The 24521-nt window shown below is 45.1% G+C and overlaps 1 protein-coding gene across 2 annotated transcripts; it reads right to left on the bottom strand.

Moving 5' to 3' along the window:
- Nucleotides 1-253: 253 nt before the first annotated feature.
- On the bottom strand, nucleotides 254-24521 carry LOC122776120 (integrin alpha-11-like). 2 transcript variants are annotated; one of them, XM_044036500.1, is made up of 30 exons: nucleotides 24410-24521; nucleotides 19923-20031; nucleotides 16196-16305; nucleotides 16027-16118; nucleotides 15790-15904; nucleotides 14932-15059; nucleotides 14516-14664; nucleotides 14283-14427; nucleotides 13860-14025; nucleotides 12941-13011; nucleotides 11207-11351; nucleotides 10837-10985; nucleotides 10209-10352; nucleotides 9868-10071; nucleotides 9228-9358; nucleotides 8950-9122; nucleotides 7827-7966; nucleotides 7630-7740; nucleotides 7284-7369; nucleotides 6979-7183; nucleotides 6796-6888; nucleotides 6622-6698; nucleotides 6218-6301; nucleotides 6029-6131; nucleotides 5809-5922; nucleotides 5032-5115; nucleotides 4564-4674; nucleotides 3950-4045; nucleotides 2091-2204; nucleotides 254-1846 (listed from the first exon to the last, which is right to left on the bottom strand). In XM_044036500.1, the coding sequence occupies exons 1-30, from the start codon at nucleotides 24459-24461 to the stop codon at nucleotides 1766-1768; spliced, it is 3582 nt and encodes a 1193-aa protein (XP_043892435.1). In that variant the 5' UTR covers nucleotides 24462-24521; the 3' UTR covers nucleotides 254-1765. The 2 variants fall into 2 exon arrangements, with proteins under 2 accessions (XP_043892435.1, XP_043892436.1); XM_044036501.1 differs by lacking the exons at nucleotides 19923-20031; nucleotides 24410-24521 and adding an exon at nucleotides 23367-23385.

The raw sequence follows: 24521 nt of genomic DNA, 5'->3' as shown, positions 1-24521 counted from the left end.
TCAGCCCGAGAATCCACTGATTTGGTGATTTAAATGACTTCCACCTGTGAAGCTCAGTCACACGATTAGAAAAACACCTTAACCGGTTCCCTCACTTGTGTTCGTGCTGAAGCTGCTGCTTCATCCACAGTCAGATCCCTTAAATGTGACATTTACTTGTAAAAATAGTGAATAAGAAGTACGACATGGTTGGTTTTTCACGTGTTGTCTTTTATTTTCTGTCTTCTGTCTTTACTTTGAACACAAACATATGAAAAGTGACAGAAACATAATGCCACTATCCTTTTTTTTTCTTCTTTTAATCAAACAGGTGTATTTACACAAAGTTCAAGTTTAATTTTATACAACAAAAGTGCATCAGATATGAAAATAAAAAAATAATATACAATGTGTAAGATTGTTTATATGTTCCATTAGTATTTAAAAAAAGAAGCAGATAATCAAGTCAGCCATCTTAGGTAGTTTTCTTCTTCTTAGTCGTCCATTTTGTTATTTATGTCATTGATGATGAAATCGTTTGTTAACCGCCCCAACTACCGCTCGTGTTTTTAACAAAAACCCTTTAAAAAGAACCTTAACGTTACATTAACGTTATTAACGTTATCAGATGTTAGCGTGTTGGATATGTGTAACCAGCTAACGTATGGTAACTAATGATGGAATGTGGACGCCACGTCTCCATGTTTTTGTCTTTACAGAAGCTTTAACTGTCCTCCTTATAGCTCAAAGGCTAATTCATTTCAGCTAACACAGGCATGCTGGTTTGATGCCTGTTGGCTAACTGGCTAGATGTAGTTAGCATGCCGGCTAGTGTTTATGTAATGAAAATGAATAGATGGCGCCTCACAAACTCATCTTCATGACAAGGCAAATTTTGAAAATGACATGATAAAATAATTTTAGCAAGCGTTAGCATGTTTTATCATGGGAAGTTGGGAGCATGACGCCGGGCGTCTCCTTGTTCTTGTCTTTAAGGAAGCTTTAGCAAACAGCTCCCCCTGGCTGCAGCTCAAAAGTGAACATTATGGCAAATTTTAGTTCATGTTAGCATGCTAGATAAAACTTGCCAGCTAGTATGTGGGTGAATTGAAAGATTGTTGTCTGCAAATAGAACTCATGTAAAGTTTTAAACACGACATGCTTGGTGCCACTGAACGTCTTCTAATTCTTGTCTCCACAGAAGTTATAACTTCTGTGGGGGGGGGGGTTGCGTGCTAGCTAAATGTGACTGGTTAGCATGCATTTGACATTTATGTAAACGTATCTTTAAAGGAGCTTTTTGCTGTTATAAAAAATGTTCTGTTTCTTTTTTTCCCAGCTCAAAAGAACAACATTAGCTAACATGAGCATCCTGGCTCAATGTAGCCAATAGCATGAAATTAATTTTATCAGATGTTAGCATGTTGGGTAAATGTAACCAGCTAGCGTGCAGGTAAATGATGATGGAACGTGGACGCCACAAGTCTCCACGTTTTTGTCTTTACAGAAGCTTTAACTGTCCTTCTTATAGTTCAAGGCTAATTCATTTCAGCTAACATTAGCATCCTGGCTAGCTCATATGCTGGCTGCCGGCTAGCTCGTAAACAAGACGCTAGGTGTGCATGTGATTCGGTCGCCTGTAGGTGGCGTCAGTGTGGCTCATTTTGTCAATGCTTGTGACTGGCTGTGTGATTGGCTGGGGGTCGGGGTGGGGGGGGCATCAGGGTCCCTGAGTGACAGGTGGTGGCTCATGATGCATGCAGTCAGCATCGGTGTCAGCCACACCTCATAGCTCCTCTGCTGCCTTCCCATTGGCTACAGGTCGCTCCTCCTCTTCCTGTCTCCTGTGTCTGCTGAAGAAGCCGAGCTGGGGGAGGAGACAGAGACACTTTAACGACTGAGGACACGTCATCGTAAACTGCTCAGGCAAACTGTTGTTGGACCAATATGAAAAAACTTGAGTCACTTTTGAGCAGGAATGAAACAAAAACAAATCCCACAAATCCCACACCAGTATTAGAGGTCGCCCCCTGGTGGCTAACTGCTACTTAGGCTTCACGTTAGGCTCATTTTTATGTACAATATAATGGTGTGTGTGTGTGTTTGTGTACCTTCCACAGCGCCAGAACCAGTAAGGCCAGCAGGAGCAGACCTCCGAGTGAACTTCCCAGTATAATCCAGAAGGGGACGCTGTGGCCTTCCTCCTTCCTCAGCTCAAGGACAATCTGCAGCTCACACATAAATCAATAAATCAGTTAATAAATAAACATATCTGTATCCTTTAACCCGGTGGGGAACCGTGAGGGCCTTGTACGCCTTCAGAGAAGGCCCAACATTAATTCTGGACCAAAGAATATGAGTATTAAATAATATATATATGTATGTATAGATATATATATATATAAATATATATATATATATATATACATATATATATATAAATCTATGTCATTTAATGTGATACAATACATTTAAAACATTCTCTCTCATCTATGTTCTAAAGTTAAGTTTACTGTCAAGTTCCCATCAGCAATGAAAGGGTTACTGTCCTGAAACATGTTATCCAATCAGAATCAAAAGCTCCTCCTAACAGCGCAGGTCTAACTGCAGACCACGCCCCCAGAGTGCTGAGAGAGGTTGAGAGCGCGGTGTTGTGGCTAGCTTGATAGCATTGATAGCTTTGTCAAGGCGGCCTTTCACAGAAAAACTTCAAGTAATAAAAAATGGAAGTCCAACTCCAGAAGTGGAATTAAAAGAAAAGGTTCTGAAAGTGGAAAAACATTCTTATTAGTTGTTGACGTGCGCACAGTGCACCGGAAGCTGCACAGTGAAAACTACGGGCTGCACTTTGACTTCCGCCGGCTGAACATTGACCGTCGTGGACAAACATGGAGTCCATCAGACCTGCTGAGAGCATGCCGCAGCTGTGTCCCCTCACCTGTCCACCGTGGAACGGTCATAAGCGAATCAAGACGCACGCCAGAACCAGTACTGGACAGGAACGCCTGGGAGCTTTGGTACTGATGTCCATAGAGAAAGGACTTCTTTTGGAGCTCAAGTCAAAGGAAAACTTTACCACGCTGCCATCGCCCACTTCACGAGGAAAGACGAGAATGGATTTGGTTTTCATGTAAGGTAGGTCTATGTTAATCCACATCAAGGGCGTCACTGTGTTTCTAAAAGTGCACGGACAATAACCAGAGCTTAAGTGTGTTTCATTACAACATGCTCTGTATTATTGAGTGGCTCTGACACTCCTATGAGGGAACAGGTAAAAAAAACACATACACCTACTAAAATCTTAGAATGTGTGGAAGGATCCCCTCGCGGGTCCCCTCCCCGGCCACCGGTGGACTGTGCCGCGGGGCGAACGTGAGGGCCGACACGCGCCGGCCGAGGTGGGATCCCGCAGGGGCGGGGCGCACCGCACTTAATTGTATCTTAAAATATTGTCTTTGTATTACCAGTGTGGGCATTTGAATTTGTCTTGTGGTTTGAGGGTGAGCATGAATTTATGTGTTCATGTGTGTGTGTGGTTTGTTGTGCGCTGTGATTTCATAGTGCTGTCCATGGTGATGAAATGAGCCTGGTGTCACGGGGTGACGTCATTTTATATATATATATTCAATTCATCGTACTGTTGCTTTTCCCCGCGATGATTTATTTTCTGGGCAGTGATGGCTGAGGTGAAGGCCCAGCTGCTTCACCCACCAGTGTGTTCAGTGAGAAGAACAAACAAGAAGGGGCCGTCCATGTTGTTTTACTGTAAGCCGCCAGCAGAGGGCAGCAAAGCTCTGAAATGGACGAGTGCAGCTTTTGTGTTCTCATGCTGGAGAAGTGAGTGAATAAAGCGAGTGAGTTTAATTGTTGATACACGACTGTTTCCTGTGTGGAAAACCAGCGCGTGTTGCTTTGCCAACAGCACCAAACCCCATCGAGAAGATCACCTTTTGGAGGTCTTTGGTCTTACCTGTCTCACAGGTCTGTCCTCCTGGAGGAACATAGGACTGGTCGCTTCCAGTTGAATAGAGGCGGCAGTCAACAACTCCAGAGACCTGAAGTTCACCTGAAACACGTGAGCGGTTGTCATGACGATAAACACATCACAAGACACGCTGCGTCTTTGTGTGTCCTCAGTGAGACTGCTGTACAAGAGTGTGTATGTGTTTTGTTTGTGTGTGTTCTTGTATTTGTTGCCTCATTAGAACCAGTCGGCCTCACAGAATGTGGCAGAACCTCAGTACTGAGGATCTGGTTAAATTCAGATTAAGGTTTAAGGTTAGGCCAGAGGTCTCAAACCTGTGGCCCATGGACCATGTGCAGCCCCCCCAATCAGTGTCATACGGCCCAACACTGAATATCAAGCTATAATAATGATCTTCTGTGTGGTTCTTTTTATTTAAATTCATTTTGCACCATGAAGACACGTTTTGACTGTGAACCGTATATCGTTGTGTGTCAGAAGAAAGACTTTTATTGTGAAATTCTGTGAAATATGGTCACAAATATCATTAATGTGATATTTTGATAACATTTTGTGTTATGATTGTGAAGTGTGTGTGTGTGTGTGTGTGTGGGACTCACAGCGAGCAGCGCAGGAAGCTGCAGTTTCCCTCTGAGCGTCACCTTCACTTGTCTGGAGGTCGTCAGGTTCAGTCCACACTGGACCACCAGGCTCATGCTGTTGGTGTGGTTCTACACACACACACACACATACACACACACACGCACGTAAAGAGAGAGAAAGAAAACGAGAACCGTCCTTCATGGACTGGTGAACTGTCCGGGGTGTGACCCCCAACATTTAAACATAGTTATTTACATTAAATTGATTTTCTGCTCGTGCTTTGTTTACTTTGAGGGGAAGTGTCACCTTTGACACATCCATACATCGCCACCATAAATGCAGGTAAACACTGCCACCTAGTGGCCAGTTATGTAATATTTAATATACACGTCAATCTCTAGCTTCATCAAATGAATATGATTTCAGTGATGGTTAAGGTTAGATCAGGTGTCCGGGAAATGAGTGTAAAGGTAAAAATGTCTCACCAGCTGTGACAGCGGAGACAGGTCCTCGTCTTTCACCTGATTGGTTGTTCCGAGTTGAGGTAGTGTGCAGTGAGACCCTGCCACCTGCAGGGGGCGAGACAACAGTGAGGCTTGACCATGCCTACTGTGTTTTTAGGCAACGACAGACTTTTGGACAATATTCTGTTTTCTTTAAACTTGCGGTTTTTAATTATCTGTTTTATTTTGTAGTACTGCCTTAACTTCCTGTCCATGCTTCTCTCTGAATTGTCTGCCCCTGCCCTGATGTGATTCACCTGTGTTTGATTATCCCTGAGTGTATTTAGTCACGTCCTCGTGTCGTCCTTTGTGTGACGTCTGTGAACTTTAACCACACGTTTACACACTATTCATTCTCCTTTTGTTGATCATTTTGTCCGTGTTCATTGTGTATTTTTATTTGATCTTGTTCTTTCCAGCTCAGCTCCTGCAGTCAGGCTAAAACACTCTTAGTACAAACCAAAGTCACACTCAGACCGCTAAGTGCCAAAAATGTCCCATTGAAACTGCAGTTTTTACCTTTCATACTTCCTCGGGACATTTTTCTGTTTTTTGGGGAAGGTGACATTTTCTGCCGCTAGGAACAAATTAGACAGTTTTTTAAAAAGAAAACCATCTCAGAGCTAATAATAATTAGAATGAAATTCTCCTTGAAATTTATTTTATGGAAATTGTGTTTGTGGAGTTTGTGTGTTTAGCTAAAGTAGCTAAAGTAGTACTCATTTAGAGAGTTGTGTGTGTGTGTGTGTGTGTGTTAACCTGCTCAATGCTGTAGTCTGTGATGTTCACCAGCTGGTTGTTCTGTCCAGTCACTGCCCAGATATCACATCTGAAGTGGACATTGTCCACTGAGAAGAATCCCAGGTTCTGGATCTGTGTAGAATAAAATCGTAACATTTTGTCCACTGCTTGTTTGTGTGTGTGTGTGTGCGACTGTAATGCTGTAACTGTCCTGCAGGGGCGAACAGCAGTGACTCACACAGTAGGTGAGGTTGAAGGTGTGAGTGCTGCTGTCCAGCTGGTCCCACGATGAAGAGGCGGACGGTGAGGTTTGGATCTCAAAGCGATGAGTGTTAGTGTCCCTGTCCGGAAAACAGAAACAACGCTGAACAACGTGAACCGCTCACTCTGCCACACCAAAGTCTCACCTGTCACAGGTGTCACTCACCTGGTGAACAGCAGCTCTGTTTGGTACAACAGAAGAAGAGAGATGTCGTTGATGTTGTCGTCTGGAAATCCTTCTTGACCCTCACTGGTCACACACACACACACACACACAGTGAGTGAATGAGTGAGTAACATTCATGGAGTAAAAGTAAAAGTTGCCAGGTACAGATACGTGAATTATGATACTTAAGTTCAGTAAATGTCATAAACTTTAAGACTTTTACTTTGAAGTATCACTTTTAAAGTACTTTACACACGACTGCTGGAAGGACACAGGCTCCCCCTGGTGGGCGCTGCGAAATAAATCGCTAGGACGCGACGTGAGAATAAACGTTCACCAATAATAACCTATAATCGTGAACACGTGAAGAGTCAGACCTCGTTACTGGGCGTCGACAGTCTCACCTGGTGGTCGCCATGACGACTTGTGCGTGATCCAGGAAGACAGAGCGGCTGAACTGAAACTCCAGGCGGAAAGAAATCTAAAAGGAAGTGGAGGAGTTGGCTTTTCAAAATAAAGCTGTTGTAATTTGAAATGGTAAATAAAACGTGTGGAAGGATGAGGACGTCGCCACTGACCTGAGACATGGACTTCATGAACGGAGCGCTCACGTTACAGAACGTCTGATTGTCCAGCGAGTTGTAGCAGTCAATCTGAACGTCTGATTGGTCCTGTGGGGGCGAGGAGGAAAGGGGAGGAGTCACTTGTTGAGTCACCAGAACAATACTGTGGCCAAAATAAGTTTGTATTGCTGTCGTCACCTTGACGATGAGGCTGGAGAAGAGCAGGTTGGGCGAGGTGGAGATGTGGACGGCGGCTCCGTACGCGTTCTCTCCCCGGTTCTCCAGGCGAGCGAACACCACTATCCCCCTCCGTCCAGTCTCCACCACAAACACTGACCCCGGCAACGCCCCCTGGTGGCAGCACAGTGACCATGACGCCTGGTCCTTCGAGCTGCAGAACTGCCTGAGGGTGAAACGCGATATTTTGTCTCAATAATAACGCAAAATATTTCACTATATGTGTGTGTGTGTGTGTGTGTGTGTGAAGAGCAGGAGCTACTGACTGAACATCCATGAGGTCAGTGTGACTGTGGAGGACGAGGTCAGGGACGCAGGTGTCCTCCTGCTCACAGCCATTCCAGAAAGGAAGCTACGGCAAGAGACGGGGGTCATTAGGTTTCTCCTCAACAAGGCAACACATTTTAACATAATAACAATAACAATAACAATCTCTACACCTGCCAAGGTCTACGATATCTTAAATCCACGTCTTTGTCTCACTGTGAGACAGACTGTTCCAACAGGAAACTGAAGTTTGTAAATTCCTCACTCTCCCACACCAAACCCCAGAGAGAAAATCAGTGATGGTGACATCACCTGGGGTCAGAGGTCACCAGGTCAAACGCTCACCTCGGCCCTGAGGACGTTCGGCCAGTCAGGATCCAGCACCAGGCCTTCGTCTGGGTCCTGCATCCCCGTCTCCAGGACGACTGCGATGGGACGTCCGTAATCTGTCGTCTCCTGATTAGAAGAAGAGTTCAGCTTCTGTGTGTGTGTGTGTGTCTGTGTGTGTGTGTGTGTGTGTGTGTGTGTGTGTGTGTGTGCACCTGGACAGAGAAGCTGAGGCGTTGGCAGCTCTTAACTCCTGTCGGCAGGAGCAGATTCTTCAGCTGATGCCGGTCTGACTCGTCCAGAACGGCTCGTGGAGGGAAACGTCTTTCATCCAAGGTCAGGCTGAACCACAGAGCTGTGGGAAGAGGAGGAGGAGGAGGAGGAGGAGGAGGAGGTTAAATGAAAGACATAGATTACATTTACAGGTGATATGAACAGGGTTCCCACAAGACCTTGAAATTCTTGAAAATCACCCATAATAAACATGGGTCATTGACAGTGCTTGAATTTTGTGCAACAAAAAACATTAAGTTGACATTTACGTAAATGTCTCCTGCCACTGAAGGGTCCTTGAAATCCTTAAATTTTAACTTTTCCTTTTCAAGGCCCTTGAAATATATTTTTTTTAATATTGAAATATTTTATAAGTGCTTGAATTTTGTGTAACAAAAAAGTTAAGTTGATATTTAGGTAAATGCCCATGGGTCCTTGAAGTCCTTGAATTTGAACATTTATTTGTCCTGGAAAGTTTGAAAAAAAATCATCCTAAATGGACTTGGGTCATTGAAAGTTAAGTTGACATTTAGGTCAATGTCTCCTGCCATAGCTTTGTCCCCTTTCGTGGTTCCCATGGGTCTTTGAAAGTTCTTGAATTTGAACTATTATTTTTCAAGGTCCTTGAAAGTTTGTGAAACCTTTTGAAAGTGGTTGAATTTTGTAGAACCAAATAGCGATAGTTGATATTTAGGTGAATGTCTCCCCTTGTTTGTTATGACACCACCCACTGTTAGACCAGGTCTACGCAGGCCAAAAGTGGAGACATAACTTGTGGTGTTGTGGACACTGTCCACTGTCTGTCTCTCTCTCCGCCCGTCCATGCAGAACAATGAGCGAGTAAAGTTAAAATGAGCGAGAGCAAATGACGACGTGATGTCCTTGAAATGAAAATGCCAAGATCTGTGTCTCACCAAAGACAAAAGACAAAGACTGACTTTGACCAAGATCTCAAACAGGACAATCACTTGCAGAATCACAGAAATTCTTCATGGTCTCAGTGATTATTGGATAGAAAAACCTGTGAAAATCCAGCCTGGACCACAGGTGCTGAAATCCACCTACCTACTTCTGTCCTGGTCTTAGACCTGGTCTTAGTCCTGGAGTCCGGACTCAGACAAACAGTCACCGACATACATGTGACCTCCTTCCCTCCTCGACTACAGTCCTTGTTAAAGATGTTGATCTTCTCGGGTTCAAAGGTCAGTTTGGCCTCGATCCTCACCACACCACGAGACCTGGAGGAGGACAAGGAGGAGACACAGAATCCTTGAATACTGACTCTGTGTGGACCCTGAACGTGAGCGTGACTGAAAACATCTGGAGTGTTTGTGATGTCGGACCAGATCATGACGGCAGCTCCCAGTGCTCCCACCGCGAGGTCCACCAGTCCGTCTGCGTTGGCATCCATGACACCGTGGACGCTCTGTCCAAAGTACTGCAGTCCTGCGGAGAATCCAGCCGCAGAGAGACGCTGCAAACACAGACACGTCACTGTTACCACTTCTCTTTAATCCTTTGGCTACATTTTTTAATTGTACTTCTCAGTTTGACTATTCTGAGTACTGACCCTTCTTAGTTTGACTATTCTGAGTACTGACCCTTCTTAGTTTGACTATGCTGAGTACTGACCCTTCTTAGTTTGACTATTCTGAGTACTGACCCTTCTTAGTTTGACTATTCTACTGACCCTTCTTGTTTGACTATGCTGAGTACTGACCCTTCTTAGTTTGACTATTCTGAGTACTGACCCTTCTTAGTTTGACTATTCTGAGTACTGACCCTTCTTAGTTTGACTATGCTGAGTACTGACCCTTCTTAGTTTGACTATTCTGAGTACTGACCCTTCTTAGTTTGACTGTTCTGAGTACTGACCCTTCTTAGTTTGACTGTTCTGAGTACTGACCCTTCTTAGTTTGACTGTTCTGAGTACTGACACTTCTTAGTTTGATTATTTTGAGTAATGCTACCATCCTCTGCTACCTGTCTGTACTGACGCTGGAGACTTTTGTCCTGGCCATAAAAGACATAAACTGCCCCCTGGTGGTCGTCCTCCAGTGGTGCTCCGACCACAAGCTCCCTGAATCCGTCTCCATTCATGTCGGGAATCTGGGCCAACGCTGAACCCAGACGGGAGTTCTGGGAGCGATCGGACACCTCCAGCGCCCCCTGCAGGACAAATGATGTCTGTAGAGAGAACATTTAGTTTGGGTTTAGTGTTCTCTCTTCTCTTTATTTGTGCATTTTTTTAAAAAATCAGTCATGTGACTGCCACTGAGGATATATGCAGCGTTCTATTTATGAACGAACAGGCGTGGCGTAACCTGAGGCGTAACAGAATAGACGTAAACCCTCCCTCTCTCCCATCCCTGGCTGTAGTACATGGGCGCCGCCACCAGGAGGACGTCTGTCTGTCCATCTACATCCACGTCCATCGACAGCAACTCGCTGCCGAAGTACGATCCGATCTGAAAGGAACAATAACACTGAATCAAACACCGCCGTACGTTTCATCTGTACGTTTTGCAGCGTTCCATTTATGTCCGAAGTCGGAAAAGTAGGAAACATAGGTATTGTCGTGCGACAGCGTAGCATCATGTCTACGATTAAAAAAGATAAACAGTACTACGTGTATGAATCAAATACTACAGAAGTGCTAGTTACGGTAAACTTGGAATATTTCCGTCGTCACATGAGCGCGACGTCCGACACAAGAATCAAAGCCAACAATGCTAAACTGTGGATTAAAGATTTAAAGACTTAACAATCCTGAAAATATGAGCTAATCCCCAACATTGGTGTATTTAGAGACAGCACTGCTGAATGCCGGCCATCGTGACCACGTTCACTGGTATTTCAGTTCAGTGACTGTGTCAGCCAGAGTCGAGCCGGGCCGAGTAGAGCTAGAACTGTCGTCTCTCTGATGGCGTTCACTGCGTGTGTGTTGGACACCTGTTCTCCCAGCAGCGCCTGCAGGATGGTCAGGTTCCCGTTGTTCTTCAGGGTAAAGACGATGACCTTGCCCGTGTGGTTGAACCTCGGTGCTCCGGCCACATAGAGCTGAGCGCCACGAGATGAAACCAGCGATCCCACTGAGTAACCTGGAGCCGGGACAGAGCAGCGGAGGTCAAACACACAAGTCTTTACAGCGCAGCAGAATCTTCTTCTCAGACGGCCAGGCTTCAAAATGGGACTACGTCCATTATGGTCCACGTTTAAAATACCGTCGTGTTTAGACACGTAAGTAAGTCAAAACACAGAGACCTGTCTCCTAGTGTGTGAGACATTAGAGACCGGTGAAGGTCTGGACCGGCTGTTTTACCCAGATATGCTCCGTGGTTCTTCAGATCCTCTGGAAACTCGTCCTGATACGCCGATTTTGGCGGAACAACCTTCCCGTGTTTGGTCTCCTTCAGCACGGCTCCGTTCCAGTCGTAGGCGCCGACCGCTCCGAGCAGAACGCCGTCCTGGACAAGAGACGAGGATTCACCTTTATTTTGACTCTGTTTAGCCTCGTCTACGCGGAGACAGAACTTGTACCTCAATGTTCTTTCTGTTGGTTGGAGTGTGAAAGTTCAGAAGCCACTAAATCAACGACTCCTGTGTACTGTGATGTTAAATTGCTGATTTTTACAATGGAGGTTTACAGTGACAGAAAAACACTGGCTATCAGTGAGATAAAGGAGTGAGTGTATTCTTAGAAAGTCATTGGTATGAGCTAACATCATTTTTTAGATGTTTTTCTGTACTGTATATTAACTATGTGTGTATGTGTATATATATATATATACACATATATATATATATGTATATATATATGTATATTATACAGAACAACACTTCAAAAATCCTGAACTATCACTTTAAGTTGCTTTGGAGCAGGTTGGAGGTCAGGCTACCATGGTGAACTATGGTTCCCTCCTGATGCCACTAACATGAATATCCTGCACAAAAAAAACAGTCCATGCATGTGTTAAGCGTGTGTGTGTGTGTGTGTGTGTGTGTGTGCGTGTGTGTGTGTGTGAAGTCAGTGATACACAGATGAACTCGTAAAAGAGCAGATATGAAAGTTGTTAAAACGCTGCGTCATCTCTGCGAGTCAGGGACCACAGGGACTGACTGAGGATCTGAGCCGCATATGCACTGAATCTGGATCAGCAGATTCACCACATCAGTGTCACAGAGTTCACACTTTTAATACCTACCTTTTAATCCTGACACTGTGTGTGTGTGTGTGTGTGTGTGTGTGTGTGTGTGGACACCATCTGCTCCGAGTTTCCATGAAACCATTTTCACCGCCTGACGTTGGAAATCAGTCAGATACGATTTTTTCCCCTTGGACGAGAATCAACAGAAATATTTTGAGCAGCTTCTCATTCTGCAGTTCTCATATGTGTGTCAGGACCAGGACCAGGACCAGGATCAGACCGCCAACATTTTGAGGACGCCTATCTGCTACATCTTAAGAATAAAGCCACGTCTTTATCTCACTGTGAGACAGACTTTTCCAGCAGGAAACTGAAGTTTGTAAACCAGTCACTCTCCCACACCAAAGTCCATAGAGAAAATCTGCATGTTTAGCTCACAGCAACACAGGAGCTGTTGGTCTACTGCTGCCTTGTGTGGTCACTTTGTGTCACTGAGTATTTCAGTATTTCAAATACCTGAGTCACAAAATAACACATTTAAACTTTTGAATGGAGGCAAATGTGGATAAACAACTCCTGTGTGCTGTGATGTAAAATCACTGATTTTCTCTATGGGCTTTGGTGTGGGGGAATTAGTGGGATGCAAACTGGTGTAAACTTTAGTTTCTGTGGCTAAAAGCTTGAGTTGATATTCAGAGCAGTATTTTAAAAAATTAATAAATAACTGAAATATTCCTTTATCCAGTCAGGTGTGATTTCTACAGAGAAAATGTAAATGTTTTTTTTCCACTGTAATATGAGTCAAATTATCCAAGGACTGAGGGAATTACCCAGAAATCTGAAAACATTTCTGATTTCGACTTTTTAACCTCATGTTTGTGAATAATCTGGAATCTCAACAAACTCACTTTCACTAAATGTGAGGAAAAACCAGCCTGAGCCATCTGAAGTCCGAACCCTCGGCCGTGGCTGCTGGTTCCTGTGAGACAGACACACAAACACAATCCTGATACAGCAGGTTAAAGGCTTCATTTTGTGTTTCACTTGTGGTGTCAGAAAAAACTGAGAAAGTAAACACTCACAAACTCTACGTTACCTTGGACGAGCCATTGTTATGCTGTGTTCACACCGGACACGTTTTTTTTGACGCGGCCGTCACGTCTAATGCGTCCCGGGATCATTTGTACATTTTGTGACGAGATGGGAGGTCGCTGTGTCCCAGAGCAGAGTCTGAACGCTGGCAAGTACGCGACGGCGTGCGGAGAATCTCAACGCTGATTGGCCATCGAACGTCAGACACGCTTTGTGCGATAGACGCAATTTAGTCGCGCCACTGTGCGCTAATCGTGTCCATAGCACCACTTGTCCCGTCATATTCGCATCTCGTTCGGTGTGAAGACAGCGTTAGAATCCTATGTTGGAGTTTGTGAGGTTGCTCCGAGTTTCCGAAGTCGACTGGGACGCACCAACTGTTCCCAGGTTGGGGGGAACAGTTCAAATAAAAAGAGAGCGCCCCCTATCGGTTTCTCTACTAAGCACCTGCACATACACATCCCGTCAGTAACGCATCCCGCCTACGCTGCAAAGAAACTTAAAAAATGGAAGAAAGAATCTAATAGAGAGTCGGACAGAGTTGCTGAGTCATGGCAGTGGTTACCAATACTGGAATATTGGCCTTTATAGAAGAGGGAACATGTACATGCAGCTGCTTAGTAGAACAGCCAGCAGGTGGCGCCCTCTCTCTCTTGCTCTCTGTGCTTCCCCAACAAACAAATCAAATTTGACTGTTTCAGACAAAAATGGTGGACGTCATGTTTGAATGCAAACCTTCCAGAGTGAAGATCCTCTCCCCCAAAGCGTCCACGATGTCCTTCAGCGCCGACTCATCCGTCACGTTGAAGAAGTGCTTCTCGTCTGGGTCACTGGCGATGAACTTGATTTCTTTGAGGAAGGCTTCAGGGTTGATTCCCCGACGGTTGTAATAACCCAGAACCTGCAGGAGACAAAAGAAGACCGAGACCCCGTTCAGAGACCCGGCATCAACAAGCATCCTGAGTGAAACACAATCAGACTCCATGAGGTACATGAGGTCACTCTGAGTTTCCGAGTTCAGGGCGTCGTTCCTTACACAGTAACTTCAAAGATCCAACTACAAATGGAACCCAGCATGAGTACCAGGTCCAGGAAGGTCAGAGGAAGCTGAGCACAGATCAGACAGGAAGAGAGGAAGGTAAAGATGGACAGACTCACAGCGATGGCGTACATGGTGATGTTGTCTCTCTCGCTGTCAGCGACGGCCTGAACCAGCTGAGGACTGTCGTGAGATTCACCGTCTGTGATGACGATCATCACCTTCTGAGCACCACGACGACCACCACGTTTGAATGCCTCCGACCTGCAAAGAAGAAGAAGGAGAAGAACATGGTGTTTGAGGTGGAACTGTGGGAGTCGTGGATCCTTCAGGGAGGATTTGTTTGTCGCACCTCGCCACGTTGATGCCCAGCGCCGTCCTTGTCTCCTCTCCGCCCCGCTGGTCGATGCTCCTGGCCGCCTCCACCACCTCCTCCACAGTCTCGTAATCGCCCAGAGTGAACTCGTGGACGACCGTGGAGCCGTACTGAACCACGCCCACCTGCAGCCAAAGCACAGGAGTCAGAACCTCAAACCCTGCACCTTAAACTCACAAGCTTGTTTTTGACGTGTGGTTGAAGGTGGTGCTGGTTCATAGTCAGCACTGACTGTGCTGAGAACCAGTCTGAGATCAGTGAAAACATGGCTGCCGCCTCATAAAATCTAAGATTGCTTTTTTGGCTTTTTTTTGTCCTTACAACCAGAGGTTTGTAAAGCACTCACTCGTTCACACCACTCCACCTCTGTCATGAGTGAGTGATGAACCGACCTGCGTCTGACCTGGGCCGATGTAGAACTTGTGCAGAATGTTGATGAGAAAGTCCTGGACCTCGTACCACGGGTAGATGGAGTTAGAACCATCCAGAACAATCACGATGTCCATGAACGTCTCACACCCTGGAAGACAAGAGGAGATCAGGATGGATGGATATGTCGATGGATGGTTGGTTGGTTGGTTGGATGAATTAATACAGTATGTCTAGGGATGGATAGACAGACAGATGGATGGATTAATATGTCTATGGATGGTTGGATGGATGAATGTTGGATGGATATGTATGAATGAGTAAATGGATGGATTGTTGGATGAATGAATTAATAGATGGACGGTTGAATGAATGGACTGGACGGTTGGTTGGATGGATGGATGAATGTTGGTTGGTTGGATGAATAAATTAATGGATGGATGAATTAATGAATGGACAGTTGGATGGATGAATGAATGAACGGTTGGGTGGATAAATAAATTAACTGTTGGATGGATTGATGAATGAAAGAATGAGGGTTGCTTGGGTGGATGGATGAATGATTGGATAGATAGACATTGGATGAATGAATGAGCGAATGAATGGATGATTGGCGTGACAGGTAAATAAATGAATGGATGGACGGTTGGATGAATGGATGAATGAATAGTTGGATGGATGAATGAATGGACGGACGGTTTCATGAATGAATGGACAGTTGGATAGATGGATGAATGACAGAATGAATGGTTGGTTGGATGGGTGGATAAATGGATGAATGGACAGACGGATGGACATTTGATGAATGAATGGACAGTGGGATGGATGGACGGTTGGATGAATGAATGGACAGTTGGATGAATGGATGGATGGATGATTACTCTGCAGGGCCGGTGCGATGGTGTGGGACAGTCTGAAGGTGCGACTGACTCTGGAGCAGATTCCTGTGCTGTACAAGGAGCTTCCACACTCGTGAGACCAGAGCGGTCCACAGGTCTGAGGACGCGTCCACACACAGCAGAGACATGAGTGGACACAAGAGGGTGACATGTTTCAGGACAAATGTGTCGCAGTGAATGAAAGTCACTTTAAATGGGTCTGCAGGTCAAGTGACTCACCACAAAGCTGCCGTCTTTGGGGCTGGACGTCAGCGTCATACCCAGTCTCATCTGGTCTTTCCTCTCCGACACGTCGTCCAGAGACAGTTTCCCTGGGAGACAGGAACAAGAGGGTTGGAGCACTTTCACTTTGAAACAGATACAAAAACAGCTGAGAGTTTCTTCTTACCCAGGTTGAGTCGGCTGCAGTTTGAAGAATCCCTGGTGTCTAGTGGACACCTGAACACATCACCAGTCTGCTGCGCTCCTGTGGATTCAAAGGGAGCCCCCACCAGTAACCTGCCGAACACACACACACACACACACACACACACAGGCTCAGGTAATGAAAGAAAGTTACACAGTCTGAACACAAACTGTAAGTAACTGAAAACCAGAAAGTCAGTGTCTTCATCTGAGGAGATGTTAGCTGTTCAGGTCAAAGGTCAGCAACGTTATGAGGTCAGCTGATGATATACTTATACGTCCAAGGTCATGAACTCTTGATGTGCTTTTTGATGTTTACAACAAATGTATCTGGATCTAACGTGGTACAGTGAATGACTGTGGTGCAGTGAACTTGGTGCAGTGAACATCGTGCAGTGAACATGGTACAGTTAATGACTGTGATGTAGTGAATGACTGTGGTGCAGTGAGCGACTGTGGTGCAGTGAACATAGTGCAGTGAATATGGTGCAGTGAATGACTGATGTAGTGAACGTGGTGCAGTGAATGACTGTGGTGCAGTGAACATGGTGCAGTGAACATGGTGCAGTGAGCGACTGTGGTGCAGTGAACATGGTGCAGTGAGCGACTGTGGTGCAGTGAACATGGTGCAGTGAGCGACTGATGTAGTGAACATGGTGCAGTGAACAACTGTGGTGCAGTGAATGACTGATGCAGTGAGCGACTGTGGTGCAGTGAGCGACTGTGGTGCAGTGAACATGGTGCAGTGAATGACTGATGTGGTGAACATGGTGCAGTGAGCGACTGTGGTGCAGTGAACATGGTGCACTGAACGACTGTGGTGCAGTGAACATGGTGCAGTGAATGACTGATGCAGTGAACATGGTGCAGTGAACATGGTGCAGTGAATGACTGATGCAGTGAACATGGTGCAGTGAATGACTGATGTAGTGAACATGGTGCAGTGAATGACTGATGTAGTGAACATGGTGCAGTGAATGACTGTGGTGCAGTGAACATGGTGCAGTGAACATGGTGCAGTGACGACTGCAGTGAACATGGTGCAGTGAGCGACTGTGGTGCAGTGAACATGGTGCAGTGATGTGGTGCAGTGAACATTGTGCAGTGAACATGGTGCAGTGAACATGGTGCAGTGAACATGGTGCAGTGAACGACTGTGGTGCAGTGAGTGGTTTATTAGCAGTAACCAGAGTACACAGCACCACATGTGGTCTGGACGGCTGTTCTGGGAACAGCACTGAGTCACATACCAGAGGACATGCCCTTAAATCTGCTAATGTGTCTCCCGTCCACATCAAACGAGCAGAGGGCAGAACTCACAAAACCACATCCCACACTGCAGACGGAACCCGGTCCGCGTCCCACAGCCTCACAGCCTGCAGCGGGCCGCCGCAGACAGACAGACCACGCCCCCTGATGCTCTGACATCACCACATTGTTTCCTGCACAGGTGCTGTCACTTTGGACTTTCTGGTAAAACCTCAAAAGAAACATACCTGTGTCTTCCACCTCTACTTTACTGCTTTACTGTTTTACTGTTTGTCTTTAAATTGCTGATTAACCACGTTTCCCATAATGCCCCTCTGTTCTGCACATGCCTGTGGGGGGTGGCAATGGCAGGAAACAGCCTGCTGACACTGATCTAAAGGTTAAAACGTGTGTAACTTCTCACTGTTGCTCGTCCTCCCTGCACCAAAGTCCATTGAGAAAATCATCGATTTTGCGTCACAGCACACAGACGGGGGTTGATCCTCTGCTGCCTCCATCAGTATCTTCAAATGTGTTGTTTTTTCACTTGTTCTGATTCATCTCAGTGACACAAACTTGCCACACGAGGCAGCAGTAGACCAGCAGCAGTTTCCCCATGAGCTTAAATCACTGATCTGTTGTGTGAGAGTGAGTGTGACCTGACGTGATCCACTGTCACACGTCAGGTTAAATCTCTGTCGTCAGCGTCTGCTGAAAACATCTGGACGTGATCACACACACACACACACACACACACACACACAGCAGGACGGCTACATGAAGGCTACATAAACACAGAGTTCCTCAAACATGTACTCATGTAGGTTTGACCCTAATGTTTGACTGAGGTCAACACAGGTCAACTGGTTTGACCTCAGACAAACAACATGAATCTCTGACACACACACACACACACACACACACACACTCATCTCAGCACTGCCTCCGTCATTCTCAGTGTTTGTTGCTTTGTCTTAACATGAGACAACATTTTACTTATTAAAACCCACACTTTCTGTCACTATAAAACCACTCACTCTTCCACACCAAAGCCCAGAGAGAAAATCAGTGAATTTAGCTCGCGTGTACAGACGTTGACAAACAGAAGCTGTTAGCTGCCGGTCCACTGCTGCCCCGTGTGGTCACTTTGTGTCACTGAGGTAAACCTGAAGGAAGGATTTCAAACACACACGTTAGTGATGGATGCAGCCGTGGATCAACGACTCCTGTGTGATGTTAAAATCACTGATCATCTCTCTGGGCTTTGGCAGAGTGACCTTCCAAAACATCAGATAAACCTGAATTACCCCTTTAAAGATAAATAAAAGGACCCCAGCATTGAGAGTGGCTGTAGCTGCTTACGTCTCATGGGGATCTTAATCAACTAAAGACGAGGATAATCCCTCCACGGCGAGTCTGTCTGGATCACAACATGAGCTGAACACCTGACACACACACGCACACACACACACACACACACACACACACACACACACACACACACACACACACACACACACACACACACACACACTGCAGCGTGATGGGCTTCCCAGAGGGAGGCTGGGGAATAACAAACCACAGCACATAGTTTCCAGATCCAGAACTCAGCCTCGGGACGCAGGAGGAGCCGATCGTGAGACTCAACGCAAATACTTTCCACTTATTTACCTGAGACTTCAAAAAGTTCCAGAGACTTTTAATCACGAAAGACTCCGAGAAATTCATCACGGCTGAACGTCCTCCAGAAGAAAGAAAGAAAACACTCAAAATAAATCTGTGTGTTAGAGTGACAAAAGTTTGGCATGGAACCAGAACTTCAAAGATGAGCCTGGATCCCTCAGGTTCAGCCACTTCACTAAGAGCTCACTGTGAGTCCTGGCAGGTTTAAACTAAACCACAACCACCAAAGTCACCACACACACACACACGCACACACACACACCACACACCTCCACACACACACACACACACCCACACGCCCCACACACACACACACACACACACCGCATGCACACACGCATTTTACACACACACACGCACACGCACACACACCCACACACACACACACGCACTGCACACACACACACACACACACACACACGCCCACCACCTGCCTTACACACGCGCACACACACACACACACACGCCACACTGGCGCACCACACGCACCTGCAGCACACACGCTGCCTTTACGCGCACACACACACACACTTCAAATGTCTTATTTTGTGACTTCGCTGTTTGAAATCCGTCCTTTAGATTGACCTCGGTGACGGAATGTGACCACACGAGGCAGCAGTGGACCAGCAGCTCTAAAATTGCTTATTTCCTCAATGTAGTTTGGTGTGTGAGAGTGAGTGGCACGTCCTTCTCCACATCGAGCAGAGGATGTTTCAGTTTGAACCCTTCACTGACTGACAGACTGGATATCTGGAGAGTTACTGAATTGAGATTCTCACCACTGGCGTCCTCCTGCCTCATGTTGTTGGACCGTGTATCCAAACTGAGCCTCTTTAGAGCCAGAGAAGATCTTGAAGTTCTTTGAGTCAAAGTTGAAACAGTGAAGATCTGAAACACAGAAGAAGCAGAATGAGAACGTCATTTCCACACAGGAATGGTTGAGTCTTTTTTGTTGGCACAAACGTCTAAGAGACGTTGGAGGACAATGTCTTGTGCAGAAAGTGAGTTGATAAATGAAAGTTCTTTGGCCTTGAATCCACATTCTGAGTGACTCGCAGGTGCTTCTGCTGTACGCCGTGTGTCAGATACATCCACACTAACGACGCTTGTAAACCGCTCACTCTCCCACACCAAAGTCCACAGAGAAAATCAGTCATTTTAGCTGCTGGTCCACTGCTGCCTCGAGTGGTCACTTTGTGTCACTGAGGTTAATCTGAACAAACAGGTTCAAACACCAAAGTCACAAATAAGACATTTGAAGTGAGTGATGGAGGCAGCTCCTGTGTGTGTGTGTGTGTGTGTGTGTGTGTGTGTGTGTGTGTGTGTGTGTGTAATTAAGGCGGCGGTGGCGTGGTGTGTGTGTGTGTGTGGCTTTGTGCTTGTGATTTTGATTAAAATCTCAGATCATATGAGACGATGGAAACGACGCCACTCAAAATGTACAACTTTATTTTGCTCGGCAGAGGAAACGTGGAGGTGATTCAGGAGCTGATGTGTGTCACACACACACACACACACACACACACACACACACACACACACACACACACACACACATAATCTGAGACATTCCTCCTCAGTGTCCTCATCACGCTGACTCTTTGTTTGGCTCCCGCTCTTCATTTTTGTGCTCAGAGCTTCACTGACCGTCCAACTGTTTCACTCTTTTCCTTCTCTGCTCAGGTGCACGGCACTGTCACAATAAAAGCTCTTTCACAATAAAACTCATGAGAATAAAGTCGTAATCTTTGGAGAATAAAGTAGTAATCTTTCGAGAATAAAGTCGTAATCTTATGAGAATAAAGTCGTAATCTTTCGAGAATAAAGTGTAATATCAGGTCAAGTTTGTTAAATTTAGTCACTCATGTCTCGTTTTCTTATGCATTTCCTGTTTTATTTTGTATTCACTTTCTCTCTCATTTCAGAACCTGACTTCCTTCCCTTGTGTGATTTCCCGCCACTGTGATTTGTTTGCCCCGCCCCTGATTGCTTTCACCTGTTACCACTTCCTTCCTGCATAAATAGTCCTGGACCGTATGTATGCATTGTTCTGACGCCTTTTGTTTATACTTGTAATAAATGCATATATATTGTTATTATTTCCACATTTTAAATATTTAATTTCATTTATTGATTGATTTTTATTAAAATATACAATATAATGTGGAAAATAGATATATTACAGCAGCATAACAACTTTATTCATATAAGATTTCAACTTTATGTTACACTTTTCGACGCAAGACTCAAAAACAAAAAAAGCTCTCAAACAAATCTCAGTTTGAGTAAACTCAAACAGGGTTACATGAATGACTTGACGAGATAACTCGTTTGTTTGTTTGTTTGTTTGTTTGTTCAGCTGCTGAGGACACTGGCAGAGACGTTGCTCTGTCTGCTCTGAGTCAAGGACTGGGTTCCATTTATCTGAGCTGTAGGAAAAAGAAGAAGAAGAAGAAGAGACTTGGCATAAATAAACCATCCAGGATCCAGAACCCAGAACCAGATCCAAGTCTGAAAGTTCTGGATCGTCTGATTCAGATCATTTTCTCTGGCTCCGGCGACACATTCTTAAACATTTTTGACGCAACTGAGCCAAACACACTGTGTGTGTGTGTGTGTGTGCGTGTGTGTGCGTGTGTGTGTGTGTGCGTGTCTGTGCGCGCGTGTGTGTGTGTGTGCGTGCGTGTGTGCGCGTCTGTGTGTGTGTGCGTGTGCTGCGTGCGCGCGTGTGTTCGTGCATGCGTGCGCGCGTGTGTGTGAGTGCGTGTGTTTGTGCGTGTGTTTTTTCTTTGATAGAAATCAATAGATTTGCAGTAATTGTTTTTTTTTCACGTTGGAAGTCTCACTTAGTGCCACCAGGGGGCGCCTGCAAGTATTTATTTAAGCTTCTTGTTTTCACTTCACAAAGTTAAAATATGAAGTGGAAACGTCTGTATATATTTGTGCCTAAAGTGGTTCATTCTAAGTTTAAATCAGTTCTCTTTTTCTTTTTTTACTTCCTGTTGTCATGACAACATTTACATGGTCAACTTTCATCACATGCGTGTGTGTGTGTGTGTGTGTGTGTGTGTGTGTGTGTGGCTACTGTAGACAGCATGAAAACTAACTCTGCTTTTGTTCTTGCAAAACATCCAAGTTTCAAATCAGACGCAGCAGTGAGAAGAAAACGAGTCTAATGGAGTCAAAGGCGGGGACCGATTTAGTGAGACGAGTCCCCGCTGCCAAACAGACGTCCTGTGTGTCACTTCCTCCAGCAGGCGGACAGACGTCTTCACTGCAGCTCACAGCCAGATGACGCTCAAAGCTCCCGACAGGAAGCTCCGCTCAGAGAGAAACACTGGTATCAGTTTGAGACCACGGTGCACGAAGAGTTCGCCGTTTGTCGTGGACTTGTCCGACGGCTTTTTATTCAAGCGCCTCCATGTTTGAAAATGTGTCTATTTGTAAAAAGGATATAGCGGAATATTTAAGCACATGTTTACTGCCGGTCAGACTAAGACAATAGTCTGGTTTTCTTAATGTCATGTCAACACGATAGTCCGAGTAAAATCCAGCTAGTCTTAGTCGGACTAACATATCTGGATAGTCCGACTACTCCTGCATAACTAGTGAGTGCTGAGCAGAGAAAAGGTTTTGTGTTGTCGCTGGAGTAACTGATGCCTTCCTGTGTGGATTTACTGACCACAAACTGACAACAATAACAGCAGCAGCAGCATCACATGAGTCCAACCATCAGCCTGAAAGCCACAACACGCCGTCAAAAAACATTTCACCCTCACAAATAATCACCCACTCACCGACCTGCAGGGCAAACCTCCGCGGTCTTCACACTAAGATCTACACTGATTCAATTTAGGCGACCACTGGGATTATAACTCTGCTGCTCAAATGTACGGAAACACAATTTAATCTGAGGGAAAACAGGAAAATGGTGTCAAATTTACACATGTACAGTTTTTAAGTGCAAGCACCAGCAGGTGAAGGTGGAGATGTTCATCAGTCATTGACTTTGCTATGGAATTAGCAACTGGAAGATAATTCAGACTAATTTGGTTGACATCAATGACCCGGTCGGCTCGTTTTCTAAAAACCCAACAAAATAATGATGGATGTTTGCAGTCTGTATGAAACAATCATTAGAATTTTGTGTTCACCTTCCTGAGGCTGCTATTCTGTTTCATGATATGAACTTTTTTACAACAGGGACTTTGTAAACCACTCACTCTCCCACACCAAAGCCCAGAGGGAAGATCGGGGATTTTAGCTCACGCAGGACGCAGGAGCTGCTGGTCCTCTGCTGCCTCGTGTGGTCACTTTGTGTCACTGAAATTAAATTGAAATTGAATTCACTGATGGAGGCAGCAGTGGATCAACCACTCCTGTGTGTGTGTGTGTGTGTGTGTGTGTGAGTGTGTGCGTGTGTGTGTGACGTTAACATTGAATTAAAATAGTTGATTTTCTCTCTGGACTTTGGTGTGGGAGAGTGAGTGGTTTACAACGAGATAAAAACTTCAGTTTCCTGTTGAAAAAGTCTGTCTTCCAGTGTGACAGAGTAGTGAATTCATATTTATGAATCATAAACTTAGGTGACATGGATTTTTCAAAATGTTTTCCAACAGTAAAAGTCTGTAAACCGCTCACTCTCCCACACCAAAGTCCAGAGAGAAAATCAGTGATTTTAACATCACACACACGCAGGAGCTGCTGGTCCTCTGCTGCCTCGTGTGGTCACTGTGTCACTGAGGTCAATCTGAACAAAGGATTTCAAAACCCTGAAGTTACAAAATTACACATTTGAACTGAGTGATAAATACTTTACAGTGCAATAAGTGTACGGTTATTATTTTGTAATAGAGAAGTCTTAAAATCATATTACTTTAACAGTAATTACCTCGTAATAACAATAGAAAAGTTATGATGAATTTAATTTTTGTATTATGTTAATTATCAACTTTAATTTGTACATTTTCTTATGTGAACATATTATACTGATCATAGTTTATAGTCATTCTCATTAGCAACATCTTATCTGTATATTACTTTAGTTAACTGTTATTTTTATCTCCACTTATTTTCATCACCACACTGACATTAGCATGTTGTCACCATGGCAACAAGTGGTTTCCATTAAAAGTGTCGAGGCTTTAAAGTCGAATTTTCAGTGACAATCCATCACCTGTGTGTGTGTGTGTGTGTGTGTGTGTGTGTGTGTGTGTGACATGAACACACACACACCTCTCCCTCTCTCTCTCTCTCGCTCGCTCACCTGGAGGGAGGCTGCAGGTCCACAGCAGCAGCAGGAGGAGATTATAATCCATGACTGTGGTGGAAGCAGACTGTGTGTGTGTGAGAGAGAGAGAGAGAGGGTTGATTCTGAA

The sequence above is a fragment of the Solea senegalensis genome, linkage group LG10 (assembly GCF_019176455.1).
Source record: "Solea senegalensis isolate Sse05_10M linkage group LG10, IFAPA_SoseM_1, whole genome shotgun sequence".
Lineage (NCBI taxonomy): Eukaryota > Metazoa > Chordata > Actinopteri > Pleuronectiformes > Soleidae > Solea > Solea senegalensis.
This window is presented reverse-complemented; position numbering and strand designations above follow the sequence as displayed.

Coding starts and splice junctions, on each gene's coding strand:
- LOC122776120 (XM_044036500.1), bottom strand. CDS start 24,461: ATGGATTATAATCTCCTCCTGCTGCTGCTGTGGACCTGCAGCCTCCCT. Junction 15,905..16,026: donor CCAAAGACGGCAGCTTTGTG/GTGAGTCACTTG, acceptor ACGCGTCCTCAG/ACCTGTGGACCGCTCTGGTC. Junction 2,205..3,949: donor AGGACAGACCTGTGAGACAG/GTAAGACCAAAG, acceptor TGTGAGCTGCAG/ATTGTCCTTGAGCTGAGGAA.